General features: G+C 34.9%; 1 protein-coding gene across 1 annotated transcript; it reads left to right on the forward strand.

Moving 5' to 3' along the window:
* Positions 1-528: 528 nt before the first annotated feature.
* Positions 529-11204, forward strand: LOC107673471 (histone deacetylase 4-like). Its single transcript, XM_016467067.1, has 18 exons — positions 529-546; positions 3092-3152; positions 3233-3297; positions 3426-3536; positions 3664-3767; positions 4775-4853; positions 4938-5435; positions 6030-6163; positions 6267-6491; positions 6586-6641; positions 7352-7439; positions 8047-8166; positions 8288-8385; positions 8586-8704; positions 10086-10219; positions 10296-10380; positions 10461-10599; positions 10809-11204. Exons 4-18 carry the CDS (start codon positions 3533-3535, stop codon positions 10852-10854), a joined length of 1929 nt encoding a protein of 642 aa, XP_016322553.1. The 5' UTR covers positions 529-546; positions 3092-3152; positions 3233-3297; positions 3426-3532; the 3' UTR covers positions 10855-11204.
* Positions 11205-16558: the final 5354 nt, after the last annotated feature.

Consider the following 16558-nt stretch of genomic DNA (forward strand, 5'->3'; position numbering starts at 1 on the left):
GACTGTTTACTTGTCTTCAGTAAGTTTGTTTTTACGTAGGCTAGTATTTTTCTTATTTTGTGATATTGGAATTGGTAACAAGAATTATGAAATTGCAATGCATCAAAAATTTTGATTGGATAAAAATCATATTTTAAGCTATATATATAATTATTGTGATGGGGGCCCTGCAAAGTCATAGCCCCGGGGCCCAGTGAGGTCTTAATGCGGCCCTGCTTAGGGATTCCTAATGAAATCATTGATGAATTTATTAGTAGAGAGAAGCAAACAACAGTTGTAGTGTGAGGAGAGGAAGCTCAGCAGGAGGGGCTTCAGGGAGGGCAGCGTGAGCCTAAATGTAGCTAGATGTCACCCAACATAATCACACCTTTGGAGTTCGCTGTAGTGCAGGGCCGGTGTTATCTGCAGGTGCTTCAGATGTGTTCTGCTGTTCATTTTGTGATGCGGACAGCCTGAGAGTGCAAATGCATGTGGTTTGTCCTTTTCAGATGAGCATTCGAAGGCTGGAAACCATTTAGAGGTGGAAAAGCTATGCAGACGTGACAGGTAAGAGATCCTCGTGTGTTTTAAACTTTGTTTGCTTTGTTCAGTTACCATATAGAGCTTTGAAATGAGAGTTTTGAAACTGCCACATCACGTTTACTCTAATGTTATAGTAGTTTTGGAGATCAAATGCCATGACATGTATTCATATAACTTAATAATGATAGAAGTGTAATGTAGCATTCCTTATTGGATTCAACTATCGGTCAGTTTGAAAACAGAGACTTTTTGTGTAGCCTACATTTTTTTTGATTTGTAAGTTTTTCATCATGACAAACAAAAATATATATCTATAAGCACATCAGCCTGCTGTTTGTGTATATAGTGTGACTTCACAAATGCTTGAAAGACTAAAAGTGTGAGTTTTGCACTTTTTAGTCTTTCCACTGGTTTTATTCATTCAATTTTAAAGGATGGATAAATAATCGTTTTTAAGCCCCAGAAATTTTTGGAAGTTAGATCTTTCTGTCCTTTGATGCTTTTCTGCTTTGGGTAAATAAGTTTGTTGTGCTTTGGCTGAAATGTTTCCCAAGAACCATTTAAACCAAATATAGGTCAGGCAAATTGTAGGATGAGAATAGCATACCATACTTACATAAATCACCCCTAAATCAGACAAACAAATTCTAATTTTAGCTTCAGGAAGTGGATGGGTTTCACTCTATTCGTTTTAATAGAGCACTTCCTCGTCTGCTGGAGGGTTACCATAGTGATCCAGCCCAGATTGAGTGCAGCATGGTTTCTGTGGTAGCGTAAAACGAAACGGTGATGTTTGAGTTCATAAAAAAAAAAAAATGACAGAGGATGCCACTACAGAAACTGAAATGCAATTTAACGTCTTCGCACTTTAAGAGAAATTTTGCGATCTATTTTTAACTCGTTGTGCTGCTTAATATTTTTTTGGAACCTGTGATACTTTTTTTCAGGATTCTTTGATGAATAAAAAGTTAAAAAGAAGAGCATTTATTTAAAATATAAATCTTTTCTAACTATATACACTACCGTTCAAAAGTTTGGGGTCAGTAAATCTTTATTCTTTCTTTTGTTGAAAGAAATTAAAACTTTTATTCAGCAAGGATGTGTTAAATTGTTAAGAAGAAACATTTTTTTACTAGTGGGTGCAGGACACTATAGTTAATTTATGTAAGTGAGGATAGCAAAATAAAGTAAACTGTGACATATTATACCCAAAAATTCTTCATACAGTGGGCTACCAGTAAATTGATAAAAAATTTGGGACCAAAAATTAGATTTGACACTTTGACCTGACCATGTTTTGTTACATTCCTTTCTATCAAAGTTATCTGACATTATGAAGATGTATTTGTTCGGACACAACTCTGAGTTCCTGTCATATTTTATAACCATTTTCTAAACTATAGCGAAAAACTATAGCTGTGATAATGTGAGAAATGTTGAAGGTATCTGAATAATTTTTGGTTTGACTTTATAAAATTTATTTATTTATTTATTTATTTATTTTTATGCACTGTTGTCTGCTTGAAATTAAAGTTGGATAGAAATCTTCAACTATAAAAAAAATAGCATTTTATTTTAAAACAGCAAACAAGTTATAAAAATGTTGAATACATAAAATGTAGTATACTCATTGCACAAACAGACAGTGTGTATATTACTTTCAAGAAGTACACTGCTTTTTTCTTGATTTGTTTTTTACATACAGTTGAAAGTAAATGTTGAGTAAATGTTATACTGTATCTGCTGATCCAGGTGACACCAGTTCTGTCATTTAACATGAGTTAACGTGAATGCAATTTAAAGGATTAAAGGTGCCACCAAACAATAACAATAATATTACTCATAATATTATAATTACTGGCATTTGGTGAGAAATATCTTTGTTCATTTCTGACTTGAGTCAAATGCATTTGGCATTCTGGTCATCCAGACTGTGGCATTGAAACATCTAATAATAATCCACTTACAACATCTGAATCTCATATTCAGCATACTTTATTTCAAATTACAATTATGGTATGGGTATCTACATAGACACACACTGATGTTAGCTTGCACACTGCAGTGTAATTTTGGAACTCTACTAGCCTGTTCTGGAACCATTGATATACAATATTCTAGTTTCAGAACTGACATTCTGTCTCATCCTCATTATGCAGATGTCTGAACATCAGCACGGGAAGCTGGAGAGAGGGAGGGAGAGCGAACAAAAGCCATTTAATCAGCCTTTGAATAAAAAGAAGAGTACTCTCATGTTTTTTTTAACAAATATTCTTTTTTCTATACCAGTGTCAGAAATTAACTTATATATAAACAGAGTGGGTTGTCCATTTATCTCAAAAACAAATTAAATTGTAACTGAAATTCTAGCTGTAGTGTCTGAACCCATAGAAGCCTAGAACAGAATATTATGAATTCAAATATCAGATAAAAAAAAAAGTTGCCCCTGACATCTGTGCATTTTTTTTCACCAAGCCTTGGTTAATTTCTGACCCTGTTGTATTCTGTCATATGTCATATAAAAACTCTATCTGGACTGGTCTGATTTGACGATTGTTGTGATTGGCAGGTGCCGGTGCCAGTGACTGGGTGAAACGAAAGCTAAATCAGCATATTCGCAATAAACATAGGTTAGAAACAATAAAAAACCTGGATCTAAGGTTGCATTTGAATTGTGGAATTGGAGTCATTTATATTTTCTGTTGTTCAGGAAATTGGAAAGTCAGGATCTAACCCAGCATTATTTGGAGGAGGACAATCCATTAAGAAGAACAGGTGACACACATGTACACATTCATACAAACATGTGAGCTTGTACACGTACACATGTCCTTGAAATGCATAGAAATCTGAGAAATTATTCACGTTTAAGCACATTTGTGTTTGTGCATGTTTGTGAGAAGCCTCAGAGCCAATCCTGAAGCTGCGACCAAAGAGAAGTACATCAGGAAGACAGAACCCACTGCAGCGTAAAATCAGTGCGCCCCCTGCTGTCAGAGCATCTGACTCTATGGGTGTGTAATAACACTGCTAAAATCAACTAAAGCAACGATATAATGAAATTGTTTGCTGTGAATTCTTTTGTAATTTTGTTCCATGGTCCTTCAGACACTGTAGTGACCAGGTATGTGTATTTTGTAGGGGGAGCCTCCAGTTCTACTCCAGTATCTTTAAAAAGTTCATCAGCAGATACAAAAATGAGCCATCAAGAGCCACAGACCTATAGCACATCATCACCACAACGGGTCTGTTACTGGACTTTCATTATATATATTATCTCTCATATGAGTAAAGGTTTTAGGAGTCAGGCAGCATTTATTTATTTATTTTATTTTATTTTACAAAGCTGATTTTGTGATGGTGTTGTTAAAGTAACCAAAGGTTATTTATTATTGTATTATTTTATGTTAATTATGGGATGGATTGGATGGAGTGTTTTGAGTGCCTATTGACTAAAATGTTTTTTAAATCGATGCTTTGTTCACCAGAGGTTCTCAACTGTTTTGACTTGAAGGCCCCTATTGTCCCTACACAGTATTTTAAGGTCCCCCATACTGGCTAAGATATCTTCTGTAATTATGAAAACATGCTTGTTTTCAATTTTTTTTTATTAACAGAAACTGGGAGTTTTGATATATTTGGGATTTGGGAAATCCCAAATTTGGGATTATAAGATATTGTGACTCTAAGGTTCAAGATTCTGTATGTTTTTCAGTTAAAAAAAAACTAGTTGCAGGGAAAAAGAAATACGATTTCAGTTTACATCTTACTTTTTTGTGTGTTTTTTCAGCATTTTAATTAAGTTTTAATTGATTTTTTATATTATTAAATCATTTTTAATTATAAAATGGTTGAAAACCATTGATATAGTAAATCTAGCAAACATGAATTTTCAGATTATTCAGTGTATTTTTATAGCACTTTATTTATGTTTGTTTTTGTCTTATCACCCTGTCATTCATTTATAAAAACTAGTCAGCATTTCTACAATGGAGTTGCTAATGCATCTCTTTTTTTGTTTTCTGAAAGTTTTGGAAATACAGTTTTTTGCGGAATAGCATATTTTTTTCTGTTTTAATAAATGGGAATGCAAAACAAATATTTGCTATGGTCTCCCATATACTTCTACAATTTACTATACTATAGTTGTGAAAAGGGTCCATTGTAATTGTGTAATAATTGTTTTAATGCTATGTTAAGCCTAAAACTGGCTCATTCCTGATTGCAACTACATTAATCTGCTTTTCTTCAGGATGAATCTCCTGTACACACCATGCTCTGGACTAGATATGAACAGCCGGTCTTTGCCTTGCATCCACCTGTTCTTGCAGGTAACACACAACATTCACTAATCTTGAGACCAGAAAATCAGTGTAAATGAGAAAATAACCTAATTTGCTCTTTCTCTCTCACAGTTCCTGGGCAGTGGGCGGTGATGTCTCATAAGCCTTTGAGCAAATCCCAGTCGGCACCTTCTTTCTTCCAGCACATCCACACTCAGACTGTTATGATTACACACCCCATGTACCAACAGCAATGGCCACAGGAGACATTCCAGCAACACACTGAGACAAATGTACATTTGCACGCAAACACACAGAGCCCTTTTTCACATGCTCATTGTAATGTACCTTTTCACATGGTGCGGCCTGTGTCCTCTGGATCACTGAGAAAAGACGAAGAGAGAACAAGAGAGGACTTACATATACTGTCTCAATCGCCGCATGATGACCGATGCAGTAATCAACTGGGAGTGCCGCAGCACAGTGAATGCTGTGATGTACGGAAAAAAATATATCACCGGAACCTTACACGTGTGCATTCCTCTCCAGGCACCTTTAACAGAAGTCTGCCTTTACATTTATCCTCACCTCTAGCCCAGGATGTCAGGAGCACACCAAACTATAGAACAGGTAGAAAGTTTTGAGTGTTTAAAAAAAACATAAGAAATAATTAAATATTTGTGCACAATTTCTAAGTCACTAATCAAGTAAGTCAATTTTTGTCAATGAGCTTTCAGATCGGATGTTCTAGCTTTCACTGAAGCATGTGATTTGTATCATTCTCAAATCATGTTGAATACCATGATCATTGGAATTTATTCCCACAAACGTCATGCAGCTCAAGCACTGCTGTCATTAAAGCAAAAGGGTGACATGCCAAATGCAAAACAGCACATTCTAATACAAGAAATTGATTTTAATTTTCAATGCAAAAATTACATTCGGCTGAGGAATTACCCCCAAAAGATCATTTAAAGTCATTATTGTGTCCAGTGAGAAAAGCTTCCATTAGCATCGAAAAGTAGTTTTCGAAAAATGTATTTTGTTCTGCTGTGGCTTTATACATAATATTTTTGTTTGCAAAATTAAGCAAAAACACTATTGAGAACTATATAACCCAGCTGAGCAAAGAAATTTTTTTTCTAAAATATGACACATTAGTTTTTATGTTAACTCAGTAGCCCTAAAATATATTTTCATTTTAAAGTATATTTGTGTGTGTAGGTTTGGTGTTTGACTATCAGATGCTGAAACATGAGTGTGACTGTAAAGATACCAGCTTTGATCCTGGGTATGCTGGCAGAATTATGAGTGTCTGGTCAAGACTGCAGGAGTGTGGCTTCAGGAATCAGTGTAAGGTAAACAATGCTGAACAGCTCATGAAGCTCTAACTATTATAACAGTGGTGAGAATTTAACGTCTGTCTGTCTGTCTGTCTGTCTGTCTTTCTTTCTTTCTTAGTTGGTTAAAGGCAGGCCGGCCATGTTTGAGGAACTTCTGTCGGTCCATTCAGAACAGCTTATTCATTCATACGCTGGGTTCTCAGAAAGAACATCTTCCATACCATATAAATGTCAAACAGACCATGATATGGTATTGAATAATTCCTGCAGTGCAGCAATACTGAAGATGTCAGTGGGCAGTGTGATTGAGCTGGCTTTCCGTGTGGCTGGAGGAGAGCTAAGGGTGAGATTCCCATAGTCTATCATTCTGTCTCCTATAACCACAGAGCTTTGACCGGTTCAGATTCTTAATCCTTCTTTTTCTGACTTATCCTCAGAATGGGTTTGCTGTGGTCACACCTCCAGGGCACCATGCATCACATTCTCAAACATAGTGAGTTGCACAACTGCGGACACGTGTTTTTTTAAATCAGCATGAAATGACGTTCAAAACAGGATGTTTAGCAAGCAAGCATATAATAATAACCATAATTTCATGGTAATTTCTTTTCTTGTGATGCCACATTAATACTGAGAAACTGAAAAACACACACTACCGTTTGAAAGTTTAGGATCAGTAAGATTTTTTTTTTAATAGAAATGAATACTTTTATGCCACAAAGACACCTTAAATTGATCAAAAGTGACAGTAAAGACTTACATTGTTACAAAAATTTTCATTTTATTCTATTTGATTATATATTAAGTAGGACAACTGTTTTCAAATTGATAAAAAAAAAGGAAATGTTTTTTTGAGCTCCTAATTAGCATAACATGATTTCTGAAGGATCATGTGAAATTAAAGATTAAAGGCTGCTGAAAATTCAACTTGGAAATCACAGTAATAAATTACATTTAAAAATATATTAAAATAAATCCTTTATTAAAAATTGTAATAATATTTCATAATATTATTGTTTTACTGTATCAAATAAATGCAGCCTTGGTGAGCAAAAGAGACTTTTTTCAAAAACATTAAAAAAAAAACATTTATTACAAACTCCAAACTTTTCAATGGTAGTGTATGCAGGTAAAAAATGCTGTGTATTTCTATGTATGTTTTTTTTTTCATATTTTTTTCCTCTCTCATTCTCTCTCTTACAGTGGTTCCAGTATCTTTAACTCTGTGGCCATTGCTGCTAAACAGCTTCAGGAGCGATTGAAGGTTACAAAGATCCTTATAGTAGATTGGGTAAGACACACACAGTTTTATGGGGACATTCCATAGGCGTAATGTTTTTTTTTATGCTGTACAAACTGTATTTTCTATCACCCTAAACCTACCCCTCACAGGAAACATTCTGCATTTTTAGATTTTCAAAAAACTTAATTCTGTATTATTTATAAGCTTGTTTCCTCATGGGGACCTAAAAATATCCAAATTTACTGGTATTACTATCCATAACGTGATAAATACCAGTTACACACACACACACACACAGTATTTGCCTTAGATATATTTCCGCACTTACACATATTTGCAATTACTGATAAAGGGTATTTGACCATAATATGCCCATTAGCTTTTTTCAAAGTTATAAATGATATGATTGTACAATAGAAATTGCAGGTAATTTGCCTGGTCAGGATTTCAAGTTTTACTCCTTCCAATCTCTTTTCCTTCAACAGTCATAATTTTTTCTATTTCGTTTGGCAACACTAGAGGCACAACAATTAAGCACTTCACCTTCAACCTTTGATTTTTTATTTTTTTTTAATGATTTTTGTATGAAAAGTTTCCAAATGATTTGTGTGGTTTTTTCATCACTAATCATTGTGTTCCTCTGGACATTTGTCAGGATGTTCATCATGGTAATGGAACTGAGGAGATATTCTACACAGATCCTAGTGTCCTCTATATATCCCTGCATCGCTATGACAATGGTTCTTTCTTCCTTGGAAATGGACAACCCACCAGGGTTAGTTTTGTGTACATCCCTTTATGAAACTAGTGAGTGTGTTTGAGATTTGAGTATGAGTGTGCATTCTGTCAGATTACTCTGTCTGTATGTAAATTTAAACTGCATGAATGTGTTACAGGTAGGATCAGATAGAGGGAAAGGCTATAATGTAAATGTGGCGTGGTCAGGAGGCCTGAATCCTCCAATGGGAGATGCAGAATACCTAGCTGCATTCAGGTACTCTTTTGATGTAATTTTAGTGTGTCTAGTATCATTCGCGCAAATTAAAAATTCATCATTTGTCATTTACAAACCCTCATGTCATTCCAAACCTGTGTGACTTTTTTTCCTTCAGGGAACCTGTTTGCAATTCTGTCTGGTGCCAATGTTAAGTCTACATGAACTAAATAGCTATATATTCTGCCTCTTTATTATAGAACGGTAGTGATGCCAATTGCTCACGAGTTTTCCCCAGATGTGGTGCTGGTTTCAGCTGGTTTTGATGCTGCAGAGGGTCACCCAGAGGCTCTGAGTGGATACAGAGTCTCAGCAAACTGTATGTATTAGAAATACATACTGTGGCCATAGAGTGTCTACAATTTCCAAGTACAATTTACCCATAGTCAGGGGTCCGCAAAATAGGGCGATATGATTTCCGCGATGTTGTATGTCACAGTAGTTTTGGATAAATAAATCAAAAGTAGGTCAGTACACTTAATCAAACTGCGACATGGACTTGTGTCTGTTAATATTAAACTGCAAAAAGTCTGCTATAATAATAATAATAATAATACAATTATTAAAACTTTATTTTTAAAGGAATAATCACACTATTTTTATTCCATGCTTTCATTTTTACAGCAAACCTCTTCTGTACAGCACTTTTTTTCCTCAAAATTAAATGGAGTTGTTACATTTTTATTTCATTTCATTTTAAAAGATTAAATTGCTAACGTTTTATGCCTTCATTTGATTACCACCATTTATGATAATAAATATGTATTCAATTATAAATCCAGAAAAATTCTAACACAACTACACCGAATTTCTAAAGAAAATAAAACATTTCATATCACAATATTTTTGTAAAAATCAAATATTTTACAAATAAATTGTAAAATATTAAGTTACATTCATCAGACATGCTTTTAGATTATTAAAATTGTATTAAACCATTAAAATGGTATCCAGAAAAATGTAAATGGAAAACCTTTAATATTTTTTTTGTTAAACTGTATAAGTTGTATGATTTCAAATAATTAGACATCATTTTTGATTACAATTTAATTTAACCATTGACAAAAAAACTGAGTCCAGAAAATGATAAACAAAAATCCAGGTAAATTTAACGTAATCCAGAAAAGTGAAATATTCCAGAAAAATGGAAGTTCCAATGGCATCAAATTGTAGTAAGTATATGCTTAATTGCTGTTATAGTTATGGGGTCCTTGGAAGATTTTCTCCCCTGTAAGGGGTCACTGGCCCCAAAAAGTCTACAATATTTTTTAAATATTGTTCATATTTAATAAGCATGAAGATAGACAGCACATACAAATAAATACTTGGTAAAAATGCATTTTTAAATTTCCTTAACTCGCTGGGTTTTGCAAGAGCATTTAATTATATTATCTGAGCCTGAGAGTTTTTGTGTTGTTTCTGCATTTTTATTGCTCTGTAGGGTTTCCCCTTAGGAAAGTCCTTCAAATACTTCAGATGGAAAGCAGAAGAGCTTATAATGACTTGGCATTTTTGATGGGACTGAAAAGTTATGGCCGTATTATAGTCATGATTTAGTTTTCATGAACTGATAAATCAAGAGCCACTATAATGCCTCCAGAATGTTTCTGTGAATGCCATTAGCGTCAGTATGACGTGTGCCACTGACCGAATATGCAAATAATCATTTGAAGGTTTTGATTTAATGTGATATGTCTCAGGTTTCGGATTTTTGACCCGGAAGTTAATGGAGTTGGCTGAAGGTCGAGTGGTGTTGGTGTTAGAGGGAGGTTATAACCTCACATCCCTCTGCGACGCGTTGCAAGCCTGTGTCAGTGCTCTCATGGGAAATGAGGTGTGTGTGTTTACAGATGTCCACATGAACACATCAACACCTTGAGTATTGTGTGAATGTTTGTATGTTTTTACAGCCTGAGCCTTTAGATGAGGAGGAATTAGTGAGGAAACCCTGTATCAACGCAGTCGAGTCTCTGAAGACAGTTCTACATGTTCAGAGTAAGAATCGTTCGGTTAGCGTTGTCCATGTCTGTTGTCTGTGGTCTTTTTGATCTTTTCTTTTCATACTACTCTCTCAGGCAGGTACTGGCATTCAGTGAGGTCTATGGTAAACACTGTGTCTCTGTCCTACGTGAATGCGGAGAGGAAATACTCAGCAGGCAGTGAAGCTGCTTTAGTCCTGGATGGCCTTCATATGACTGTTCCAAGCAGCAGCAGGTAAGACAGCAGTATAGAAAGAAAATACAACAAAGACCTGCTGTAAGAAAAAGGAATGGACAAAAAATCTTCCAGATCCAACATTGCAGAAAAAGTGGGCTAGCACTGTTGCAGTGTAAAAGCTTTCAGTATTAGCATACTGATGGACTAACATGGCTAGATATGGAGTGACCTGACTATTGAATCTTTTGATGTTCTCTGCTCAATAGTTTCCTAAATGAGCCTATGGAGCATGATGAAGCTGATTCATTGTAGAAGCCAGTCTGTCTTATTTCTGGAAGACTTTATTCCTCTCCAAGCAGAAGTCGGACATCCAGTGCTGTAACAGACTATGATGACTGCAGTGTTGACACAGGAGACAATCCTCAGGAACTTGGCGGAACAAAAGAAATTCACAGTCACATCTCGCGAGTGATTTTTTGAAATGCTGAGTCATTTGTTTGACAAAAAAGTTTTTACTCATGAAGCCTCTGGGCAATGTCAAATAAGGATATCATACAGACAGGAAGTGAAAATTTATGAGAAACATCCTTACCCAGGATTTTTTAAGGGACAAAGCATTTGGTTAATACACTACCTTTCAAACATTTGGGGTCAGTCATTTTTTCAAACATTCAGCAGGGATGCATTGCTGATCTTTTGACATTTTAATTAGCCAAGGAATGAAAAAAAATGTTTTAAACATTGACAGTAACTAATGTTTCGTAAACACCAAATCAGCATATATTAGAATGGCTGCTGAAAATTCAACTTTGCCATCACAGGAATAAATTACATTAAAAAAAAAATTATATATATATATATATTCATAGAAAACAGTTGTAATAATATTTCACAATATTACTGTTTTTACTGTATTTTTGATCGAATAAATGCAGCCTTGATGTGCATGAGGCTTCTTTCAAAAACATGAAAAAATCTTAGCAACCCCAAACTTTTGAACTGTAGTGTAAATTGTTACTGTTTAAATGTGGACTGATAAATGACTAGTTTTAGGCATCTGTTAGTTTTACATTCAAACCTTTGAAATGATCAGTAGTCCTTGATAACTTTAAAATGATCTTGGCAATTTAATTATAAAAGCTAATGTTAATTGCACTTTATATTCATCAGTCATTACAAATTTAAAAAAGGAAAAAATCCTGAGACATTTTGCATTGTGTTCAAGTTAAGTTTTTGCCATTATTAATAGTGACAGATTTCCCTCAATGAATATGTATCCTTGTATGTCAAGTATTTATATAGCAAGCATAAAGCGCTGCTGTCAGTTAGGATGAAATTAATTTCTGAGAATATTTTACTTCCTTTTTATTACCAAGCTGGTCTACAGTTACATTTGAATGTTTTGTGAAATACCATGACAGCACTTGCATATTTTTCAGTTGTCTGTTTTTTTTTATATTCATGTTTTTATATTCTTTTCATTTCACTCAATCGTCTTCAAAATGTTTTGCTGTTCTCAAAATTGAACAAACCTGTATTTTTACTTTTTTATAAAAAATTGTTTTGAAATCAAGAAGCATGTGTCAGGTTAGGTATCAGGTTATTTTATTAATGGGTTACTGACAAATACATAACGTTATTGATTTCATAATACAATATAATGGATATGTTCACAAAAGTGCCTGATATGTCAGGCAAAGCAAAAATCACATTCTAACAGTATAATAATGTTTTGTGTAAATATAAAAAGCTCAACTTAATATAACAAGACAAATGCATGCAGTATTATCTGAGTGAAATTATACTAACCAACACTCAGCCATATAACAGGTGACAGACATAAAAACCTCTAACCCTGTTTGTCTTGTGAGAAAAAAAAAATGCTACAAAAATCCTTCATTTCATTCAAATGTGTGCTGGATGTTGCTCTCTAATGCTTTGGGGTCATAAAAGTACAAACAAGAAGAGAATTTGGGCTTTCCACATAACATCCCTTGCCAGTAAAGCCTCAAAGATTTCCACATGAACAAGGTTTGTGATTGGTTATACCACATTTCATAGACAATAAAGTGCTTATTTTAAAACCCAATAGATTACATAAATGCTATGCAATAGCAGGAGAGAACGCACCAGCTTAACAAAAACCTGTCACTTATCCTTAGTGAGACATTCAAGAAAACAGCAGCAAGGAGAAAGGCAAAAGACTCCTCAATACCTCATTCAGAAATGCAAAGTATAAACCATACATACTGAAAAGTGAAAAGGCTCAGAAATGTTGATTTTGATCATAGATATTAAAAAGTCCAAAATTGAAAATCACTGATGACATCCTTCATCCAGGACAGACAATAGCAGAAAGAGAGAGAAGTGGTACACTAATGTCTCCAAATACTAAAAAGACTAACTCTCCTCGTCGAGTGTTCCTGGTCCATTTTAAATGGTAACAGCCAAGCATGTTGTACACTTATTTACTTGTTTGTCTGTGGGCACGAGTGTGTTATTGTGTGTATATTTAAAAGTCACTGAGGATGGAGATGTCTGCAAATTCTTTGCGATATCGATGAGAATAGAGGGCCAGCAGAAACGCCCACTTTAAACTCATGAAGCTCCACACACATGACAGGTACAGACTGGTGGGATCTTTGAGAGCTGTACACACACACACACACACACACACACACACACAAGAGAGAGCAAAACAGTTTTTAAAGTTTAATGTCCTGACATCCACATCATATGAGACTGATACGATAAACACTTTACTTCACACCTAAATGCTACAAATACAATTTAAAGTCAAGCATTCATGAGTTTCATGAGCTTCAGAACAGATCTCCACTCACATTGCTTGCGGGAGATGGCGACACAGAGAAAAGAGATGAACGCCACGATGGACAACACCGAGAAAATGACGCCTATGACCAGGAAGAACTTCAGTCCCTTTAACCATGTTCTCCAGAAGTCCTGAAGGTACATTATGTGTGTGACCAGAGCCCATAGTGCCAAAACACCTGGAGAAATACATAAACACAAAATTCTAAACACATAAACTGACCATTTTCAATCAGAAATTACCAGTAAATATTAAACAACTACAAAGAAACGACAAGTAACGTTGAATAAAAAGTGACATTTTGAATTAGAAAAACTGAAATTGTATTTTCTGGTAAAACTTACTCCAATAATCTTTGTTTTACTTGCAACTTTGGAAAATTTATTATTATTTTTTTTTATAGTGTACTGGTTTTGCAAGTACGACTGAATCCATGACTCTGCATTTATTATTGCCTTGTCATCCTCACATGCATGTAAACTGCTGTGTTCCTGTTTGATTCTTTTGACAGTGCTATTTTCTCTCAGTTCTGCATGTGCTGTTAGATTTGCAGAAGAGCGTTTTGGGATATTACACAACAAAGTAGACTCTCCCTGACCAACACCACCATATTTCCCTTTTAAACACAGCGGTGTAAGTGGGTAGGGTGTTTACTATAGTCACACTTTTCACTTGCTCTCATACAATAACACTATAAATAATAGGTTAGTTCATGTGACATTTCAAGCAGTGTCCTGCAGTGTATTGTTGTATAATTATTATAAATGCTGTTTTTGTGCCCTCACACATAGAGGAATATTACACACTGCAGGACCATTTAAGTGAACTGCAAAAATGGTGATTTATAGCAGTGAAATATACTTTGCTTTATAATTTTTAACCTACAATGTGTTGAAATAGTTAATGGACATGTGATTGGTCAACCGTCTGATAACTGAACAGACCAAAAATCAGCAAAATCATGCCATTCTTTTGCAGCAGAACGAGACTGACCAAAGTGTACTTCTAAAAGTACAGCACAGACTATGTGAAACTATATGACTCTCTTGCACAACACAAACTCAAAGAGCACAGCGACTGATCAAAGTGCACTGAGGAACGGACATTTAGTGAGGCCAAAATCTCAAAGCTTTTGCCTGTATTTGTTAAGTTAAAGGTGTCATACCCTTCTCATACCAAACACCAATATATCGGACAAATATAATTTAGATATGGAAACAATTAAGTTGTCAGGCCACCTTCTGGGTGTCTCTACACAACTCATCGAACATGTTGAATGGGCATTTGTGGAAGGATTTGTGTGAAATACCTTTCAAAATTTGGGGTCAGAGGGTGTTTTAATGTTTGTACAGTTGTGCACCCTTTTTTTAATGTAAAAGTATTAACTGTTAATTTTGATCAATTTAATAAATCCGTTCTAAGTAAAAAATCTTACTGGCTCCAAACTTTTTTTTAAGTATTTAGAGATCCCACCTAAAAATTGTGGGTACATTTTTCATTATAAAATGTCTTACTGTTATTAAAAAATGGAAAAGGTTTGGTGTAGCATTTTATGCTACATTGTCCATATTACACACAATGTTTGATAACTACTTTTGGACTAACAATAACAATTGCATAAGCTACTCCAGAAAAATTAAACAACTTGTTCATTACTCACTAAAACGCAGAAGGTTAAATATTTAGTGTATTAAACCTGCATTTATTAATACTTTATCCAACAAACATGTTACACAGTGGGCAGTTTTTAACCCTTGCACTAAAACTGATCAAAAATAACAGATTTTATAGATTAAAATGTAACATTTCTTGCGCTGCTTGACAATTAAATAAAAAATTAAGAAATAGTTACCTTAAAGAAAAAACGGAATATTATTCATCTATGCATTATGCAGCAATAAACATTTTAACTGAGTTGTTTGTAAAGTTCCCCATCTCAGAACTAGAAAGGATACAGAAAATTTAAGTCCAAAATTACTCCCCGATTAAAGGCTAAAAAAAGGAAAATTAGCAGCAATATTTACTTTAAATCCATTTCTCCATGACCTTAAACTAGAGATTTGCCAACCTAGACAATATTTAGGCATCAAAGGCGCGTTCCAAGTCAGCCTAAGATGGCCAAAAATGCTGTCTAGGTAGGCAACTCACCTGCATTTGAAACACAGCCAAACAATTTACCTGATAATCCACCCATCGCGGCTGTCCACGGCTGTTTGTAAGCGATGTTCCACACTAGAAACGCCGAAAATCCCACCAACACCCCGACACACGAGTAGCCCACGCTTATGTAGGTCTTTCTGATCACCATTCTTGCCGTCAATTCCACACCTGAATGAATAAGGAAAATATTATTTAGAAAACCCCAAAACAACAAAGAACTATCCAGTTACTAAAAATAGTTCTGGAGCATCCGCTCTTTTGACCTGGAGACAGCGCTGATCCAGCTGCACTAACAGCAACTAGTGATGAAATGTCATTCACCGAGGTTTTATGAAGGACAGTAAGACCGCCTCAAACGATCAATACACATTAACTGCTCCATAATCCGCCGTGTGTTATCGTTGCTCTTCGCCGAGGTAAATTACAGCACAAGAGCAAAAGTGAAATCATGCGCCCGTTTAACAGAGAACAGCGCCCCCTACGGGTATGGATGAAAACGACACGTCTCTTAAAGACACTTGATGAACTATATAGTGTTCCAAAAATGATCTGTATCATCAAGCGAATCTTAAGATTAGAATGATGCAAAATTATGTAATGTGAGAAACGTTCATCGTTCATGTAAGATTAAGTTTATTATCTAAGTGTATTTTCTTTATTAGTCGTACTTCTATCACTATCAGTGACAGTAAATGCGGTAACGTTAGTGATGAAAGTAAAAGTTGTAGTGGTATTAATATAATTTACATTATGTGGGACTTCGAAATAGAGCTAGTACGTGGTAGTATTTTTAATAGAAGCTTCAGGTTTATGCAAGCTTATATTTATTCTATTTATTGTATTCAATGAAATTACACTTTTTTTCATAGACTCCAAAAAATGAAAATGTGTACAAAACTGTGTGCAAATTCTACTAGTGTCCACTAGATGTCACTAAAACGTTAAACAATAGTTTTAGTTCCTACAAAACGGCCGACAGATGTGTACAGCGTGTTTTGTCAGTAGGTTTACACCTGTTCACTT

The sequence above is a fragment of the Sinocyclocheilus anshuiensis genome, unplaced genomic scaffold, assembly GCF_001515605.1.
Source record: "Sinocyclocheilus anshuiensis isolate Anshui unplaced genomic scaffold, SAMN03320099.WGS_v1.1 scaffold44, whole genome shotgun sequence".
NCBI classification, from domain to species: domain Eukaryota; kingdom Metazoa; phylum Chordata; class Actinopteri; order Cypriniformes; family Cyprinidae; genus Sinocyclocheilus; species Sinocyclocheilus anshuiensis.

What these genes read in the sequence shown, in the direction of transcription:
- LOC107673471 (XM_016467067.1), top strand. An exon ending in AGATCCTTATAGTAGATTGG is followed by an intron (nt 7,440 to 8,046) that starts GTAAGACACACA and finishes GACATTTGTCAG; the next exon opens with GATGTTCATCATGGTAATGG. An exon ending in GACAGTTCTACATGTTCAGA is followed by an intron (nt 10,381 to 10,460) that starts GTAAGAATCGTT and finishes CTACTCTCTCAG; the next exon opens with GCAGGTACTGGCATTCAGTG.